The sequence below is a fragment of the Paramisgurnus dabryanus genome, chromosome 5 (assembly GCF_030506205.2).
Source record: "Paramisgurnus dabryanus chromosome 5, PD_genome_1.1, whole genome shotgun sequence".
NCBI classification, from domain to species: Eukaryota; Metazoa; Chordata; class Actinopteri; order Cypriniformes; family Cobitidae; genus Paramisgurnus; species Paramisgurnus dabryanus.
Window position 1 is genome coordinate 13,424,190 of NC_133341.1, and position 19,046 is coordinate 13,443,235.

Sequence of the window (19,046 nt, forward strand, 5' to 3'; positions counted from 1 at the left end):
GCATGCTTGACCATAATGTATAGCGTGCAAAACACCCATACACTTTGCATCTGATCTACACAGATGCAACAGTTATTTTTGCAAATCATAAATTGTTACAATAAAAAATATTAACACATGAGATAAGGGAAATCATAGTGGTGAGCATTGTGGTAATAGTTTTTATTTATTGTGTGGCTGCGTTAAAAAATTCTCATGCAAATAACGATTAAAATATTTTCATAAGTTTGTTGCGTGGCTGTATTACGTTTATTTTATGTAAATAATAATTAAAATGTTTTCACAAGAAACCTTAATGTATGTGAACTTGATTTGTAAGAGTACTTTGGGGTTGGACCTTGCTTGAGTTTCTTGGGTCCCATTTCAAAGCCCCCAAACCCTTTCAGCGGTGAGGGTGGACCCAGCGATGTCCTCTGCTGGCGTCTGTGTAGAGGCAGATCCACCTCCCGTTACACAGCGTGCCCGATTTATGCTGGCAAGCTTGGGATTCCCCCGTCTCCTGACATCATTGTAGCGCTTGGCGCAACGATATGCCAGCTGATGAGACTGTGGCTATTTCCTCTCACGCCTGTTTAACCTACGCTGATTTGGGAGGGTTTTTCCTATCCCCATACAAAATAACTTCTCTGTCTTTGACTGCTCTTACAAGAACGTCGGTCTCCTCGGCTGTGAACCGCTCCTGGCGTGCGCCTGGTAAATCCGTCATAATAATAGAAACCCGCCATGGAACTTGCGCCCTTGCGTTTAAAGGGAATGTTGGATAGCGTTCTGATTGGTTTATTTGACGTCACGCCCAAACCACACCTATGAATAATGAACCTACTTCAGACCAACCCCTTATTGATTTGCGCCCGGCGCAAGAGTTATTTCTCACGCCGGGAAAATAGCAACAGCGCCCAAGATCCGCCCACAAACTCACTTGCGCGTTGCGCTTCGCACTTGCGTTTCAGATCGTTAAAATAGGGCCCCTGATGTTTTAAATACTGAATAATTTTGTACAGTTCCACATTATTCATGTCACATGCCAGTAAGCCCTCATCTTCATTAAAGAGACAGAACAGTAAGTAATGGCTAATGTTTAAAAAGTTTTAACTGTTCATTCATCTTTAAGTTACAAGCATTAATATTACTATTCATTCCTGCAGAGAAAGGGTTGTATTGTAATAATGTCTAAATAATTTGATCTAACACAGATATCAATGAAGCTAAAAAAAAGGTCAGACAATACTGTACCTGACGGTTTAAATACTGAATAATTTTGGCCTGTGCCGCCTTGTTCATATTACATTTATGTAAACCCACGTCTTCGTGGAACAGAAAGTTCACAGTGAGTGTGTTTCCTCTGGTTATAAAACTGCTGCTGTCTGGTAAAACTTTCTCTCGGTCAAATGTATGATGGAGCACCATGAAAACAGCTGGTTTGGATTCTGTTTAAAGATATAATAAGTTTGTCAAAAATGTGATAATGTTATGTGTACTTATAGTTTATATATATATTTACACCAACTTTTTTTTAAGTTTGAAGATACCTGAACAGTTATTAAGTTGATACAGTGCAGCATCAATGTCAGTTCCTGCCCGTGAAACAATAGGGCAGAAAACCAGAATCATATCACACTCATCCACTTTATTCACCTCTGTCATACCAGGTACATGTTCATGGAGATTTTTTAAAATCTTTGTGTGTGCATTGCGTGAGTTCCCAGACTGAATTATGTAGTAGTTGTTCCCTTCAATGTAAAAAAATATAATGTATTAGTTTTTAATCCCAGAATTAGAAAGGTTCTTTGTTGTGATTTTAAGGAATATGAATAAAAACTGAACTTTTGTCAGAAACTGTTAAAATGAAAATAAGAAATGTAATGACTCTAGTACCTTCTGTTTAATTTTACTGCTCTCTTCTATTGGACTAAAAGACTCTATTATTAGCAGCGACATTGACAAACACACACAGTCATGTTTGTCTATAAACTTCATCATTTCTACTTACTTTTTGCTTTGTTGATCCAGTTGAAAATGTACCAGGCCCAAGTCTGTATCACAAACAAATTCATTTGTATAGTTACATTTGTTCCTCTGTGCAACAGTTTCATTTGAAACAATATGGATCAAATTTATAAATTAGTTATAACATTTCTACAAGAAAGATTCTGAACAAATATGAATTTAATATGCTATCAGTGATCTAAAAAGATACAAAAACTGTCAATGGCTCAGGACCCTATCAAAATGTTTATTTTTTTAACCTAAAGAGTGCATATAAGTAGGCTTATATTGATGCCAAATGTATACATAGATACAGTATCTCTACCTAAATTGAACTTTAAAGGGTACCATGACAGCTTTTACACTATTTTTCTGAGTGTGGTGATAGAAAAGTGTCATAAGTGTAGTGGTGATTTCTTCAGACTTAACTTGACTCACATGTTGTGGGAATGACTTCCTTTGGGGGGGGGGGGGCTAAGTACTGCTGTAACAGCAATTGTGTTCAACAGGTGTCATGATTTATTTTAAACTCTGAGGGTCTTAAAAATGTACTTTTTAGTGTGAATAAGTCTGCAGGCTTTAACTGGGACAAATATTCAAACTTATTTGTTGTACCTCAATTCACTTTTTAACGCTATTTTTGTAGTGAGAGTTTCTTACCTGTCCTATTTTTTGACGTGCATCACCCAAGATTAACCATAACCTGTTTATCATTTGCTGCAATTGAATCGGAGAGAACAGAATACAGTTAATATATCTAAGCGTATAATAAATATATATACACTTCTTATATGTATTGCACCTTGAACCAAAACAGTATGTTTGTTACAAAACTGATAATAACCCTTGAACAAATGTAAAGGGGAAAGCAGAACAGTTTGGGACCTTTAGTAACAAACAGGCATTTTTGGTCATATATTCATGGATAAAAAAACAATGCATTTAAGTAGGGAAACACATTGGCTGCTAAAACCAGTAATGGCAACTGTTAGTATTTATTTAATTTTCAATTGTTAGCATCCAGTAGGGTCTTAACATGTTCTAATGTGAATAAGTCTGCAATCTTTAACATGGGACAAATATTCAAACTTATTTGTTGTACCTCAATCCACTCCTCTATTAGTTCTTCTTTCACTGTATCATCATAACCTTTCTTACATAATTACTATCTCAAAGACATAAATGGATGATGAATAAAATGAATGAATGGATGAAACTTACACTAAGCTTTCCTTTATGAACTAAAGTAAATTTTAACACTATTTTTAGTGAGAGTTTCTTACCTTTACTTTTTTAATTATACAAACTATTTTTTGATATGGCCACAACACGATGTCTTGTGCTATACGGATCAACCAACAGTTTATCATTTGCTGCCATTGAATCTAATGAGAGAACAGAACACAGTTAATATATCTAAACTCATAATATATATATACACTCCTTATCTGTATTGCACCTTGAAACCAAAACAGTATGTTTGTTGCAAAACTGATAATAACACTTGAACAAATGTAAAGGGGAAAGCAGAACAGTTGTGGACCTTTAGTAACAATAGGCATTTTTGGTCATATATTCATGAATAAAAACAATGCATTTAAGTAGGGAAACACATTGGCTGCTAAAACCAGCAATGACAACTGTTAGTATTTATTTTATTTTTAATTGTTAGCATCTTGTAGGGTCTTAAAATTTTCTAATGTGAATACGTCTGCAATCTTTAGCATGGGGCAAATATTCAAACTGATTTGTTGTACCTCAATCCACTCCTCTATTAGTTCTTCTTTCACTGTATCATCATAACCTTTCTTACATAATTACTATCTCAAAGACATAAATGGATGATTAATAAAATGAATGAATGGATGAAACTTACACTAAGGTTTCCTTTAAGAACTAAAGTAAATTTAAAAAAAATTTTGTAGTAAGAGTTTCTTACTTGATATGGCCACAACACGATGCCTTGTGCAATACCGATGATGAACCATAAACAGTTTATCCTTTGCTGCCATTGAGAGAATGGAGGAGAGAACAGAATACAGTTAATATATCTAAACCTATAATATACACTCCTTATCTGGATTGCACCTTGAACCAAAACAGTATGTTTGTTGCAAAACTAATAATAACCCTTGAACAAATCTAAGGGGATAGCAAAACAATTTGGGACAACAGGCATTTTTGGTCATATATTCATGGACAAAAATCAATGTATGTATTTAAGTAGAAAAAAGGTTGGCTACTAATGCCATCGTAATTACATTTAAGGTCTTTAAGTATATGGAATTGATAATAAATATGTGAAACTGCCTTTGAACACCAGGCTGAAGTCTCAAAATCAAATATGCACTGCCATTTGGTGCAGAGATCAGCTTATTTGCATTTAAAAAGGCACATCCAAAAGCGTTACATTTCTGCTCACACCTACAAAGTGGCAATTTAAACATACTATAATAAATTAATTATATGGTATTTTGAGCTAGAACTTCACATAGGTATTCTGGGAACACCAAGTTTTTATTTTACATCTTAAAAAAGTGTTGTGTAATGTCCCCTTAAAGACTTTCATAGTTCAAGGTGGGAGAGTGAATAAAAGTAATTGCTAGCATAGCGAGATGCCAACTCAATGTTTACGTTTATTTTCTAATAGGATGTTGATTATTATGTAAAATAATCTTCAGTCACTTTACTACATTGCATATTGGTCTGTAAGAATTTTTATGCCTCCAGTAAGATGAATATTTGGTGGAAAAATGAACAAAAACAGCATGAGACAGGGACTATGCTTGAGCAATGTGTTTAAACATCATCATCACAAACACTCCATAAAGGCTGATGTCTAAAATTATACTAGACATGTTAGACTTTGCTCAGGATTTCTGCTCTCTCGTAAAGGGATTGTTATACTCACTTACTGTACACTGTACAAAAAATCCGTAGAAATTGCAGCTGGGTTGCCGGTAATTTACCGTAGATTTAAATTTATGTTATTTACTGGCAAAATTTTGCTCAAAGTTAAATGAACATTTAACATTTACAAGTCTTTGTCTTTACAGAGTAAAACTAAAAAAACAGCATGAAGCAAAACGTTCTGGGAAACAAAATCTGAAGCAAAAAACAGAAAAAGGTTGATGATGATTTCTGGTTCCCAGAATGCTTTGCATGAGACTGTTATTGTTTAGTTTTATTCTGTAAAGATAAAGACTTGTTAATATTAAAAATGTATTTAACTTTGAACAAACTCTTGCCAGTAAATAACATACATTTAAATCTACGGTAAATTACCGGCAACCCAGCTGCAATAACATTGTAATTTCTACGGATTTTTTTTACAGTGTAATTATTTCACTGTATAAGTTGTGTTTGCAAAATCTTTTACATTCAAATTTAATTAAAGATAGAAAATGACACCTGAGGTTTTAAACGCTGAATAATTTTGTCCAGTTCCACATCATTCGTGTCACATGCCAGTAAGCCCTCATCTTCATTAAAGAGACAGTTCACAGTGAGTGTGTTTCCTCTGGTTATAAATCTGCTGCTGTCTGGTAAAACTTTCTCTCTGTCAAATGTGTGATGGAGCACCATAAAAACAGCTGGTTTGGATTCTGTTTAAAGATATATTGAGGTTGTCACAAATGTGGTATTGTTATGTGTAATCATAGTTTATATTTACACCAACTTTTTTATTAAGTTTGAAGTTACCTGAACAGTTATTAAGTTGATCCAGTGCTGCTTGAATGTCAGTTCCTGCCCGTGAAACAATAGGGCAGAAAACCAGAATCACATCGCACTTCTCCACTTTATTCACCTCTGTCATACCAGGTACATGTTCATGGAGAGTTTCTAAAATCTTTGTGTGTGCATTGCGTGAGTTCCCAGACTGAATTATGTAGCAGTTGTTTCCTTCAATGTAAAAAATATAATGTATTAGTTTTTAATCTCAGAATTAGAAAAACTGAACTTTTGTCAGAAACTGTTAAAATGAAAATAAGAAATGTAATCTAGTACCTTCTGTTTAATTTTACTGCTCTTTTCTATCAGACTAAAAGACTCTATTATTAGCAGCCACATTGACAAACACACACAGTCATGTTTGTCTATAAACATCATCATTTCTACTTACTTTTTGCTTTGTTGTTCCCGTTGAAAAGCCAGGCCCAAGTCTGTATCACAAACAAATTCATTTGTATAGTTAAATTTGATCCTCTGTGCAACAGTTTCATTTGAAACAATATGGATCAAATTTATAAATTAGTTATAACATTTCTACAAGAAAGATTCTGAACAAATATGAATTTAATATGCTATCAGTGATCTAAAAAGAAACAAAAACTGTCACTGGCTCAGTACCCTATCAAAATGTTTATTTTTTAACCTAAAGAGTGCATATAAGTAGGCCTACATATTGATGCCAAATGTATACATAGATACATACAGTATCTCTACCTAAATTGAACTTTTTAAAGGGTTTCATGACAGCTTTTATATATTTTTCTGAGTTTGGTGATAGAAAAATGTCATAAGCCCCAGTGTAGTGGTGATTTCTTTAGACTTAACTTGACTCACATGTTGTGGGAATGACTTCCTTTTTTTGGGGGGGGGGGGGGGGGGGGCGCTAAGTACTGCTGTAACAGCAATTGTGTTCAACAGGTGTCATGATTTATTTTAAACTCTGAGGGTCTTAAAAATGTACTTTTTAGTGTGAATAAGTCTGCAGGCTTTAACTGGGACAAATATTCAAACTTATTTGTTGTACCTCAATACACTCCTCTATTCTAGTACAGTACTTCTTTCACTGTATCGTCATAACCTTTCTCACATTACAAAGTTACTAGTTCAATGACATAAAATGAGGAATAACATGAATAAATGGATGTCACTTACACTAAGCTTTCCTTTAAGAACTAAAATAAATTTTAACGCTATTTTTGTAGTGAGAGTTTCTTACCTGTCCTATTTTTTGACATGCATCACCCAAGATTAACCATAACCTGTTTATCATTTGCTGCAATTGAATCGGAGAGAACAGAATACAGTTAATATATCTAAACGTATAATAAATATATATACACTTCTTATATGTATTGCACCTTGAACCAAAACAGTATGTTTGTTACAAAACTGATAAACACCCTTGAACAAATGTAAAAGGGAAAACAGAACAGTTTGGGACCTTTAGTAAGAAACAGGCATGTTTGGTCATATATTCATGAATAAAAACAATGCATTTAAGTAGGGAAACACATTGGCTGCTAAAACCAGTAATGACAACTGTTAGTATTTGTTTTATTTTCAATTGTTAGCATCCAGAAGGGTCTTAAAATTTTCTAATGTGAATACATCTGCAATCTTAGCATGGGGCAAATATTCAAACTTATTTGTTGTACCTCAATCCACACCTCTATTAGTTCTTCTTTCACTGTATCATCATAACCTTTCTTACATAATTACTATCTCAAAGACATAAATGGATGATGAATAAAATGAATGAATGGATGAAACTTACACTAAGCTTTCCTTTATGAACTAAAGTAAATTTTAAAACAATTTTTGTAGTAAGAGTTTCTTACTTGATATGGCCACAACACGATGCCTTGTGCAATACCGATGATGAACCATAAACAGTTTATCCTTTGCTGCCATTGAGAGAATGGAGGAGAGAACAGAATACAGTTAATATATCTAAACTTATAATATACACTCCTTATCTGGATTGCACCTTGAACCAAAACAGTATGTTTGTTGCAAAACTGATAATAAACCTTGAACAAATTTAAGGGGATAGCAGAACAGTTTGGGACACTTTGGGACAACAGGCATTTTTGGTCATATATTCATGGACAAAAATCAATGTATGTATTTATAACACAGTCTCACCCCATTTCGTCAATATTTGACGACACTTGACCATTCGTCATATGTTGACGTGAAGGGTATACCTTTCGCGTCATTTTTTGACGAACTGGGGACTTTAATACTATTACGTCCGTTGCATTCTCTTTCCTATTTTATTACCATTTGCGCGTCGGTTTAGGGTTAGATTACGCAAAATTAAACAGTGTACGCGAAATTAAACAGTGTACGCGAAATTAAACAGTTGTCACCTGGCGTTGGGGTTAGAAACAGTTGTCACCTGGCGTTGGGGTTAGAGTTAGGTTTGGGTAGGGATGTCATTATGTAAATCTAACCCTAAACCGACGCGCAAATGGTAATAAAATAGGAAAGAGAATGCAACGGACGTAATAGTATTGAAGTCCCCAGTTCGTCAAAAAATGACGCGAAAGGTATACCCTTCACGTCAACATATGACGAATGGTCAAGTGTCGTCAAATATTGACGAAATGGGGTGAGACTGGGTTGGTATTTAAGTAGAAAAAAGGTTGGCTACTAATGCCATCGTAATTACATTTAAGGTCTTTAAGTATATGGAATTCAGCATTTCCCACAGATCTGAAATTTACTTGTGGTGGTAGCTGGTGAAAAGGGCAATCATTATTATCCACCGACAAAAAATGGTCTACTATACATGTAACAAAGAACTAATAATGTGTGACACAACACAATACTTTGATTTATAAAACATTCATATTAATTTCACATTATAGTTCATTAATCTAACCACCCCAAACTTTTTTTGCCATAAACAAAGCTGACACTGTTTGTCAAAGCACCACGAAAACACTTTATGTTTTTGCACTGATATATGAAGCAATTTGATGACCCCTTTTATCAAACTCAATTATATACAATACTATGTATACTATAGTCTATATAGACAGTGCAGGTCTATAGATTATAAATGTGACTGATGTTATAATGTTAATAACTTCTATAAGATAGGGACTTTTACTGCTTCTGCTTTCTATTTCTCTTTTGCCGATTAAAAAAAGACTTTTAATTTAAAAGTCTACTTGCTGTCCCGATGACAGACTTTACATTGCAGCTTTGCGTCAGCTAGAGCTTTGCTCATTCAGTATTAGCACTGCTTTTTGCTACAATCTCTGTGCAAACTGTTTAGATTTTAGTAAAGATATTGTCTATTAATAGTAAGATTATTAAAATTCAGAAACATGAAAGGATACAATGTGACACTGAGGTTGCTTCGCGTCGCGCCCAATTCATTGAGAAACAGAGAGCACGTGAACGGACACTCAACCGTAGAGACACAACGTGCTTGCACGCAAAATGAAGCCAACTTAGATGCTATAAACACATATGCACATAAGCATATGCGACTATTTTGGTCGCAGTGTGTTCCCTGGCTGCTCCGTATGTATGTGCTGCTGCAGTTGATCCAGTTTGCCGCGCTGGATGATGAGTTTATGACGCGTGCATCATCTTCACGGTCACCCGACCCCCACCTCTCTCTCGCGCTCTCTCTCTCTCTCTCTCTCTCTCTCTCTCTCTCTCTCTCTCTCTCTCTCTCTCTCTCTCTCTCTCTCTCTCCAAAACACGGGTCATCCAGTCGAGTTCAGAAAATACGGAAATTCGTAAAGTGATTTTTTTACCTGGGCGGGTCGCAATTTACCTGGGCGCAGCGCCCAAGTAGAGCCTATGTATGGGAAACACTGGAATTGATAATAAATATGTGAAACTGCCTTTGAACACCAGGCTAAAGTCTCAAAATCAAATATGCACTGCCATTTCGTGCAGAGATCAGCTTATTTGCATTTAAAAAGGCACATCCAAAAGCGTCACATTTCTGCTCACACCTACAAAGTGGCAATTTAAACATACTATAATAAATTAATGATATGGTATTTTGAGCTAGAACTTCACATCCGTATTCTGGGAACACCAAGGATTTATTTTACATCTTAAAAAAGTCTTGTGTAATGTCCCCTTAAAGACTTTCATAGTTCAAGGTGGGGGAGTGAATACAATTAATTGCTAGCAGCGAGATGCCAACTCAATGTTTACGTTTATTTTCTAATAGGATGTTGATTATTATGTAAAATAATCTTCCATCTTCAGTCACTTTACTACATTGCATATTGGTCTTTAAGCATTTTTATGCCTCCAGTAAGATAAATATTTGGTGAAAAAAATGAACAAAAACAGCACGAGACAGAGACTATGCTTAAACAATGTGTTTAAACATCATCATCACAAACAGTCCATGAAGGCTGATGTCTAAAATTATATTAGACATCTTAGACTTTGCTCAGGATTTCTGCTTCCTTGTAAAGGGATTTTTATACTCACTTACTGTAATTATTTAACTGTATAAGTTGTGTTTGCAAAATCTTTTACATTCAAATTTAATTAAAGATAGAAAATGGCACCTGAGGTTTTAAACGCTGAAAAATTTTGCCCAGTTCCACATCATTCATGTCACTTGCCAGTAAGCCCTCATCTTCATTAAATAGACAGTTCACAGTGAGTGTGTTTCCTCTGGTTATAAATCTGCTGCTGTCTGGTAAAACTTTCTCTCGGTCAAATGTATGATGGAGCACCATAAAAACAGCTGGTTTGGAATCTGTTTAAAGATATAATGAGGTTGTCACAAATGTAGTAATGTTATGTGTACTCATAGTTTATATATATATATATATATATATATATATATATATATATATATATATATATATATATATATATATATATTTACACCAACTTTTTTATTAAGTTTAAAGTTTACCTGAACAGTTATTAAGTTGATACAGTGCAGCATCAATGTCAGTTCCCGCCCGTGAAACAATAGGGCAGAAAACCAGAATCACATCGCACTCATCCACTTTATTCACCTCTGTCATACCAGGTACATGTTCACGGAGATAATCTAAAATCCTTGTTTGTGCATTGCATGAGTTCCCAGACTGAATTATGTAGTAGTTGTTTCCTTCAATGTAAAAATATAATGTATTAGTTTTTAATCTCAGAATTAGAATGGTTCTTTGTTGTGATTATAAGGAATATGAATAAAAACTGGACTTTTGTCAGAAACTGTTAAAAAGAAAATAAGAAATGTAATGACTCTAGTACCTTCTGTTTAATTTTACTGCTCTCTTCTATTGGACTAAAAGACTCTATTATTAGCAGCCACATTGACACACACAGTAATGTTTGTCTTTCAACTTCATCATTTCTACTTACTTTTTGCTTTGTTGATCCCGTTGAAAAGCCAGGTACAAGTCTGTATCACAAACAAATTCATTTGTATAGTTAAATTTGTTCCTCTGTGCGACAGTTTCATTTGAAACAATATGGATCAAATTTATAAATTAGTAATAAGATTTCTACAAGATCTAAAAAGGTACAAAAGCTGTCACTGGCTCAGTACCCTATCAAAATGTTTATTTTTTTAAAGGCTCTCTAAGCGAATTCACACGTTTTAGACCATAAAACATTTTTTGTTACATACAGCAAACATCTCCTCACTATCTGCTTGCTGCCTGTCCGCTGATCAAACTGTAAAAAACACGATCTCTGTAGACAGCCCCGGCTCTACAAACTTCAATATAAACACAGTGGCCAAACCTGCACCACAAAACAAAACAAAGTGTTCCAGCCAATAAACGCCAGGAAGGATTTGGGGGTTGGGTTTGGGCACGTTCATGAAAGCACGGAAGGGAGGGGGAGGAGTTAACTACGCTCAGTTTGTTTGAAAACACATTTCAAAAATCAACACACCGATTCGCTTAGAACGCCTTTAACCTAAAGAGTGCGTAAAAGTAGGCCTACATATTGATGCCAAATGTATACATACAGTATCTCTACCTTAATTGAACTTTTTAAAGGGTACCATCTTCTTCTTCTTCTTCTTATTCCTCTTCACTCCGAGCGGAGCATAGGGCTTCTACGGTCTGCCTCCAGACAATACGGTCTAGGCTCTTCCCCTTGGCTTCTTTCCAGGTGATGTTGATTTTCTGGAGTTCGTCTCTGGTAGTTCTTCGCCATGAGTCTTTGGGCCTTCCTCTGCGTCGTTTCCAGTTCTTCCTGTTCTGTTTTTCTCCACAGTTCTTTATTGGTAATTTTCTTTGGCCACCAGATGCCACATAGATGTCTTAGCTTCTTGTTGATGAACGGTTGTAGTTTGGCCAAAACATGGTTTTAACACTGGAATTAAAAATCTGGAAAATATTTGTTGTGCATTTCTCTTCCTAGCTTTGACATCATCTTCTGTTCCTCCGGATTTTGAAACTATGCTACCAAGGTACCGAAACTGGTCTACTCTCTCAATGGTCTCTTCTCCACATTTGATCACATCAGTATTTGCAGGTGTCTTAACTCTCATTTCCTTGGTTTTGTCCACATTTATTTTAAGACTCTCTCTGCATTTCTCTTCAAGGTGTTTACCTTCAGTCTCATATGTGCTACTTTGTGGCTTAGTAAGCACAGGTCATCTGCAAATTCTATGTCCTCCAGCTGTTTGGTTAGTGTCCACTGGATTCCAGTCTTCTCGCTTCCGTAGGACTAGCGTTTGACCCAGTCCAGCAGGACAAGAAACAGCAGAGGGCTTAAAAGGCAGCCTTGTTTTACTCCAGTCTTGACCTCAAATCCTTGTGTTGTTATTCCATCATGTATGATACTGGCTTCAAAACCATCATACATCACTTTGATCATCCTGACAATTTTGTCTGGCACTCCATAGTGTCTCAGTAGTCTCCATTGTGTGGCCTGGTCCACTGAGTCAAAGGCTTTTTCAAAGTCCACAAAGGTTAGGTAGAGTCCAGAATTCCATTCAAGAGATTGTTCTATTATTATTCTCAATGTTGCTATTTGGTCGCAACATGATCTTCTGGGTCGAAAGCCTGTTTGCTTGTCTCTTATCTTGAGGTCTATTGTTTGTTTCATCCTTTCTAGGATTGCTCTTGTCATGACTTTGCTCGTAATTGACAGTAGCATAATTCCTCTCCAGTTCTTGCAGTGGCTGAGATCTCCCTTTTTAGGAAGTTTCGCCAGCAATCCTTTATTCCACTCTTTGGGGATTGATTCTGTATCCCAAATCTTGAGTAGAAGTGAGTGCAGGGCATTTACTGTCACTTCACCTCCAGCTTTCAATGCTTCAGGTGGTATATTATCAGCTCCGGCTGCTTTCCCGTTTTTGATCTTGTTCAATGCATACCTAATTTCTTCCTTTGTGATAGGTCCTATAGGTATTTCAAGGTCTATTACTGCTGGTGTTAGCTCTGGGGGGTCTTCTGGAAAGGGTCTATTGAGAATTCCATGGAAGTGTTCTCTCCATCTCTCTAACTGTTCCTCTGTTTTACTTATGAGTTTACCATCTTTTCCTCTGAGAGGTTTCTTCTGTTGGAAGTTTTTCTTTCCACTCAGGCATCTTGTGATGTCGTATAGCTGTGATGTCGTATAGCTTCCTAAGGTCTCTTCGGAAGAGACCTTAGGAAGGCCTCAAAGGGTACCATGACAAGACCTCAAAGGGTACCATGACAGCTTTTATATATTTTTATATATATATTGTGTTCAACAGGCGTCATGACAGCTAATGCCAGTAATGACAACTGTTATGATTTATTTTAATCTCTGAGGGTCTTAAAAATGTACTTTTTAGTGTGAATAAGTCTGCAATCTTTAACCGGGACAAATACTCAAACTTATTTGTTGTACCTCAATACACTCATCTATTCTAGTTCTTCTTTCACTGTATCATCATCTTTCTCACATTAAAAAGTTACTAGCTCAATGACATAAAATGAGGAATAAAATGAATAAATGGATGACACTTACACTAAGCTTTCCTTTAAGAACTAAAGTAAATTTTAACACTATTTTTGTAGTGAGAGTTTCTTACCTGTTTTATTTTAATTACGATGTATAGTAGAATACCAAAGATGAACCATAAACAGTTTATCATTTGCTGCCATAGAATCTATGGAGAGAACAGAACACAGTTAATATATCTAAACTTATAATAAATATATACACTTCTTATCTGTATTGCACCTTGAAGCCGAAGCAGTATGTTTGGGACACTTTAGGAAAACAGGCTTTTTTGGTCATGTATTCATGGATAAAAACAATGGCCCTCATTTATCATTCTTGCGTAGAAACGGGCGTATATGTTGGCGTAAGATTATGCTTACACTCCTCTCACCACCTGATTTATGAAACTGTGCGTACCGTTGATATTCAGGTGTACGCAATATCTGCCCTTCATAAATGCCGCGGCCGAAAACGAGCGTCATTAGAATAACAAGCCCATATAAATTCAAGTCTCCGCCTCCCCCACGCCCTCATTTTACGCCATTGACAAACGAAAGACGGCAAAGAAGAGAATCCGGGGAAGTGAAAAGAAACAAAATTGTTTTATTTGGCAGTTTAAAGAGTGGGATTAAAGACACATTAATAATTGGATGACAATTTGTAATATTCTTATTATTATTTTTATTATTAATTGATATTTAGAAGAATAATTATTTATTATTATTATTATTTACTGTTGCCTACATCTAAATTCTATGTCTGCTTAATAGTTCAGTTAATTTTTTTATATAATATTTTAAAATGATGTAGTAACTTTTGTAGTGTGTTGTTCTGTATTTACATACAGTTGTTTGTTAGCTGTATCTTAGATCCAGTTTGATACGGAGCTCCGGATATAATTCAAATTAACAATTTGTTTCCACGACATCCACATGTTTTAGCTAAGCTAATTCATAATTTGAAGTAATAATAATTGTAATAGTAATTACGAAATATTCTAAATATTATAATAATTAATTCCAAGGAACAAACTGTTGAATATTGGGAACAAATTCTAAATTTATGGCCATACTTTAGACTAAATAAGAAAAAGAAGTGTCCATAGCATAAAAAATTATTTGTGGCCATAATTTTGTCCGCATGTCATCATGATCGGATTTACGGCTCCATTCAACACAAGCATTTTACCTTACCTCATCTGTATTTATTTATCATCGAATGGTACGTAACTAGCTTACCTTTTATTGCATTACCATGTTTTCGTAGCACATCCTTGTGCTTTCTTGCAATGTGCCGCTTCAGATTCCAGGAAGAATATTTGCTAACTCTTTAGTCTCTCCGCAGTCCCTTTTTAATTTTTTCTTCCTGCTCAATCTTAACTTTGATTTTTACTTTACATTTATGTATAAGGCTTGAATTCCATAACTTATTGCTAGACGTTTCTACAGATTCTCGAACTAGCAAATTATCAAAGGGCGTTCTGGGTTCAACGAGCGGTGCTGAGGGAGCGAAATTTTCGGAAAGGCGCTTTGATGGTAATATTACCGCACCGCTCAACGCTCCGCTCCCACTAAGCTCCGTTCACATGCTCGCTCTGAAACATCAGGTAAAGCGCACAGGCTCTCAACTGAAGGAATACATATGCATACAAATCAAATGCTTTGGTAAAGTCTCACAAATTAAACATTGAACATTGTTGCATAAAAATAAACACTGAAGTTTATAATTACTATGTTTTTTACAGTGGGTCATAATATATCATATATTTTAGTTTGTCAGTACGTTTTGTGGTGTAAGGAAGTTTTTGCGCATTTCTGCACTAACTCAAAATGTGCGTACACCACCTCCTGAGCTGGCGTAGGATTTGAGCGTGCCGTACGCCAACGTCCATATTGATAAATCTCAAAGTCACCGTGGTTTTGGGTGTACGCAAGGTGTACGCTGGAAATTTGGTGTACGCACTTTTGATAAATGAGGGCCATTGTATGTATTTAAGTAGGAAAACACATTGGCTGCTAAAACCAGTAATGACAACTGTTAGTATTTATTTTATTTTCAGTTGTAAGCATTCAGTAGGGTCTTAACATTTTCTAATGTGAAGAAGTCTGCAATCTTTAACATGGGGCAAATATTCAAACTTACAACCCCAAATCAGAAAAAGTTGGGACACTTTAGAAATTGTGAGTAAAAAAGTAATGGAATGATTTACAAATCTCATAAACTTATATTTTATTCACAATAGAATATAGATAACATATCAAATGTTGAAAGTGAGACATTTTGAAATGTCATGCCAAATATTGGCTTATTTTGGATTTCATGAGAGCTACACATTCCAAAAAAAGTTGGGACAGGTAGCAATAAGAGGCCGGAAAATTTAAATGTACATATAAGGAACAGCTGGAGGAGGACCAATGTTTAGGAATAGGAATGTTGTCCCATTCTTGTCTAAAACAGGCTTCTAGTTGCTCAACTGCCTTAGGTCTTCTTTGTCACATTTTCCTCTTTATGATGCACCGAATATTTTCTGTGGGTGACAGATCTGGACTGCAGGCTGGCCATTTCAGTACTCAGATCCTTCTTTTACGCAGTCTTGACATTGTAATTGATGCAGTATGTGGTCTGGTATTGTCATGTTGGAAAATGCAAGGTCTTCCCTGAAAGAGACAACGTCTGAATGAAGGCATATGCTGCTCTAAAACTTGGATAAACCTTTCAACATTGATGGTGCCTTTTCAGATGTGTAAGCTGCCAATGCCACACGCACTCATGCAACCCCAAACCATCAGAGATGCAGGCTTCTGAAATGAGCGCTAATAACAACTTGGGTTGTCATTGTCCTCTTTAGTCCGGATGAAATGGTGTCCCAGTTTTTCAAAAAGAACTTCAAATTTTTATTTGTCTGACCACAGAACAGTTTTTCACTTTGCCAAAGTCCATTTTAAATGAGCCTTGGCCCAGAGAAAACGCCTGCGCTTCTGGGTCATGTTTAGATATGACTTCTTGTTTGACCTATAGAGTTTTAGCTGGCAACAGCGAATGACACGATGGATTGTGTTCACCGACAATGTTTTCTGGAAGTATACCAGAACCCATGTTATGATTTCCATTACAGTAGCATTCCTGTATGTGATGCAGAGCCATCTAAGAGCCCGAAGATCACATGCATCAAGTATGGTTTTCATGCATTGACCCTTAAGCACAGAGATTGTTCCAGATTCTCTGAATCTTTGGATGATATTATGCACTGTAGATGATGATAACATCAAACTCTTTGCAATTTTTCTCTGAGAAACTCAGAAAACGATTTTTCGCCGCAGCATTTGGGGAATTGGTGATTCTCTGCCCATCTTGATTTCTGAGAGACACTGCCACACTGACAGGCTTTTTTATACCCAATCATGTTGCCAATTGACCTTATAAGTTGCAAATTAGTCCTCCAGCTGTTCCTTATGTGTATATTTAAATTTTCTGGCCTCTTATTGCTACCTGTCCCAACTTTTTTTGGAATGTGTAGCTCTCATGAAATCCAAAATGAGCCAATATTTGGCAAGACATTTCAAAATGTCTCACTTTCAACATTTGATATGTTATTTATATTCTATTGTGAATAAAATATAAGTTTATGAGGTTTGTAAATTATTCCACTCCTTTTTTACTCACAATTTCTACAGTGTCCCAACTTTTTCTGATTTGGGGTTGTATTTGTTGTACCTTAATCCATAGTTCTTCTTTCACTGTAACCTTTCTTACATAATTACTATCTCAAAGACATAAATGGATGATGAATAAAATGAATAAATGGATGAAACTTACACTAAGCTTTCCTTTAAGAACTAAAATAAATTTGAACACTATTTTTGTAGTGAGAGTTTCTTACCTGTACTATTTTAACTATTTTTTTACATAGCCACGACACGTTGTTTCGTGCATCACCCAAGATTAACCATAACCAGTTTATCATTTGCTGCAATTGAATCTAAGAAGAGAACAGAATACAGTTAATATATCTAAACTTATAATCAATATATGTACACCTTATCTGTATTACACCTTGAACCAAAACAGTATGTTTGTTTGCAAAACTGATAATAACCCTTGAACAAATCTGAGGGGATAGCAGAACAGTTTAGGACACTTTGGGACAACAAGCATTTTTGGTCATATATTCATGGATAAAAATCAATGTATGTATTTAAGTAGGCAAAAAGTTGGCTACTAATGCTGCCGTAACTACATTAATATGGAAGTAAATCTGTGCCGTTGGGTTTTGAATTCTAATTCTTAGCACTGAATTTTTTTACATAAAATTTTTAACACTGAATTTTATTTTGCATCTAAATCCGACTTTGAATTTTAAAAGCCATCGAATTTCTAGCACAGTTTTTGTGCTTATGACATTTTTTCAATGTTTTAAAAATTCAGTGTAAAAAATAATTCAATGTCGAAAAAAAATTCAGTGAAAAAAAATTCAATGTGTTTTAAAAGATTCAGTGTAAAAACATTCAATGTTTCAAAAGATTTTGTGTAAAAAATTCAATGTCTCAAAAAATTCAGTGCAAAATAATTCAACGTCTCAAAAAATTCAGTGTAAAAATATTCAGAGTCAACATCCGGGGAAGCAAGGAGAAGCAATCGATCCCTGTATCAAATCATTCAACATCCAGCCAATCATTTACGCTCCATTGGTCATGTGACACCGAAACGGGAAGTCGGTGAAGTTCAGGCAAAGGGTTTATTTCAGAGGTGTAAATTACTTGAGTAAATGTACTTCGTTACTGTACTTAAGTATTTTTTGGGCTACTTTGTACTTGTACTGAGTATCAAAAATATAGGTAACTTTTACTCTCTACTCAATTACATTTTTGATTGGGTATTTGTACTCTTTACTCCACTACATTTGAAATGACACTTAACGTTACTCGCTACATTGTTTATTCGTCAAATAAAAACGAGACGAAAGTGTCAGAGAGTGATGATGGATAGAATCTGTGGTCGCGAGGTTACATGCACACACACAACTGAGGGACTTCATTTGGCGCTGCGCAGAGCAATCGTATGAAATCAAAGTACTGCGAGAGCAAATCAAATGCATATGGAGAAGTCTGGTCTCGCGGTACTTTGATGTCAAACGCTGAATTGCTTGCGTTGAGCCACTGTAGCGGGACATCTGCGTGCTGCGTATGTCATAAACTGTAGAGAAAAGTTCGCGTCTGGTCTGAGAGAAGAGATAAAGAGCAAACATATGGATGCATATCACATTTGCTTCAGTCAAGGGACCCTTTCTTAAACATGTGATGCTACAATCAAAACAAAAGTGATGCGCGATTGGAGGAGGGTCATCGCGCAACTCAAAGGCAAGCACAAATGTTTATATACTCTGATGCTACTTTATC

At 35.6% G+C, this 19,046-nt stretch overlaps 2 protein-coding genes across 9 annotated transcripts in view; one reads left to right on the forward strand and one right to left on the reverse strand.

The window, feature by feature from the left end:
• Positions 1-19,046, forward strand: part of znhit1 (zinc finger, HIT-type containing 1) — a 299,763-nt gene that overhangs the window by 101,763 nt on the left and 178,954 nt on the right. The gene's annotated exons all lie outside the window — the stretch shown is intronic.
• The window catches only part of LOC135748734 (uncharacterized), a 29,058-nt gene that overhangs the window by 2,945 nt on the left and 7,067 nt on the right, over positions 1-19,046 (reverse strand). For 2 of the 7 annotated variants that reach the window (XM_073814633.1, XM_073814634.1), the window contains exons 3-18: positions 17,531-17,629; positions 13,739-13,816; positions 11,083-11,122; positions 10,628-10,828; positions 10,272-10,465; positions 7,557-7,622; positions 6,935-6,991; positions 6,110-6,149; positions 5,689-5,889; positions 5,398-5,591; positions 3,926-3,991; positions 3,270-3,371; positions 2,647-2,703; positions 1,991-2,033; positions 1,530-1,730; positions 1,234-1,427 (exon numbers count right to left, since the gene is read on the reverse strand). In XM_073814633.1, the coding sequence (XP_073670734.1) occupies positions 1,234-1,427; positions 1,530-1,730; positions 1,991-2,033; positions 2,647-2,703; positions 3,270-3,371; positions 3,926-3,991; positions 5,398-5,591; positions 5,689-5,889; positions 6,110-6,149; positions 6,935-6,991; positions 7,557-7,622; positions 10,272-10,465; positions 10,628-10,828; positions 11,083-11,122; positions 13,739-13,816; positions 17,531-17,629 (1,833 nt within the window). Of the gene's footprint in view, positions 1-1,233; positions 1,428-1,529; positions 1,731-1,990; positions 2,034-2,646; positions 2,704-3,269; positions 3,372-3,925; positions 3,992-5,397; positions 5,592-5,688; positions 5,890-6,109; positions 6,150-6,934; positions 6,992-7,556; positions 7,623-10,271; positions 10,466-10,627; positions 10,829-11,082; positions 11,123-11,706; positions 12,038-13,738; positions 13,817-17,530; positions 17,630-19,046 lie in introns of those variants that run through there. The other 5 variants (XR_012336695.1, XM_073814637.1, XM_073814635.1 and 2 more) reach the window with 5 other exon arrangements.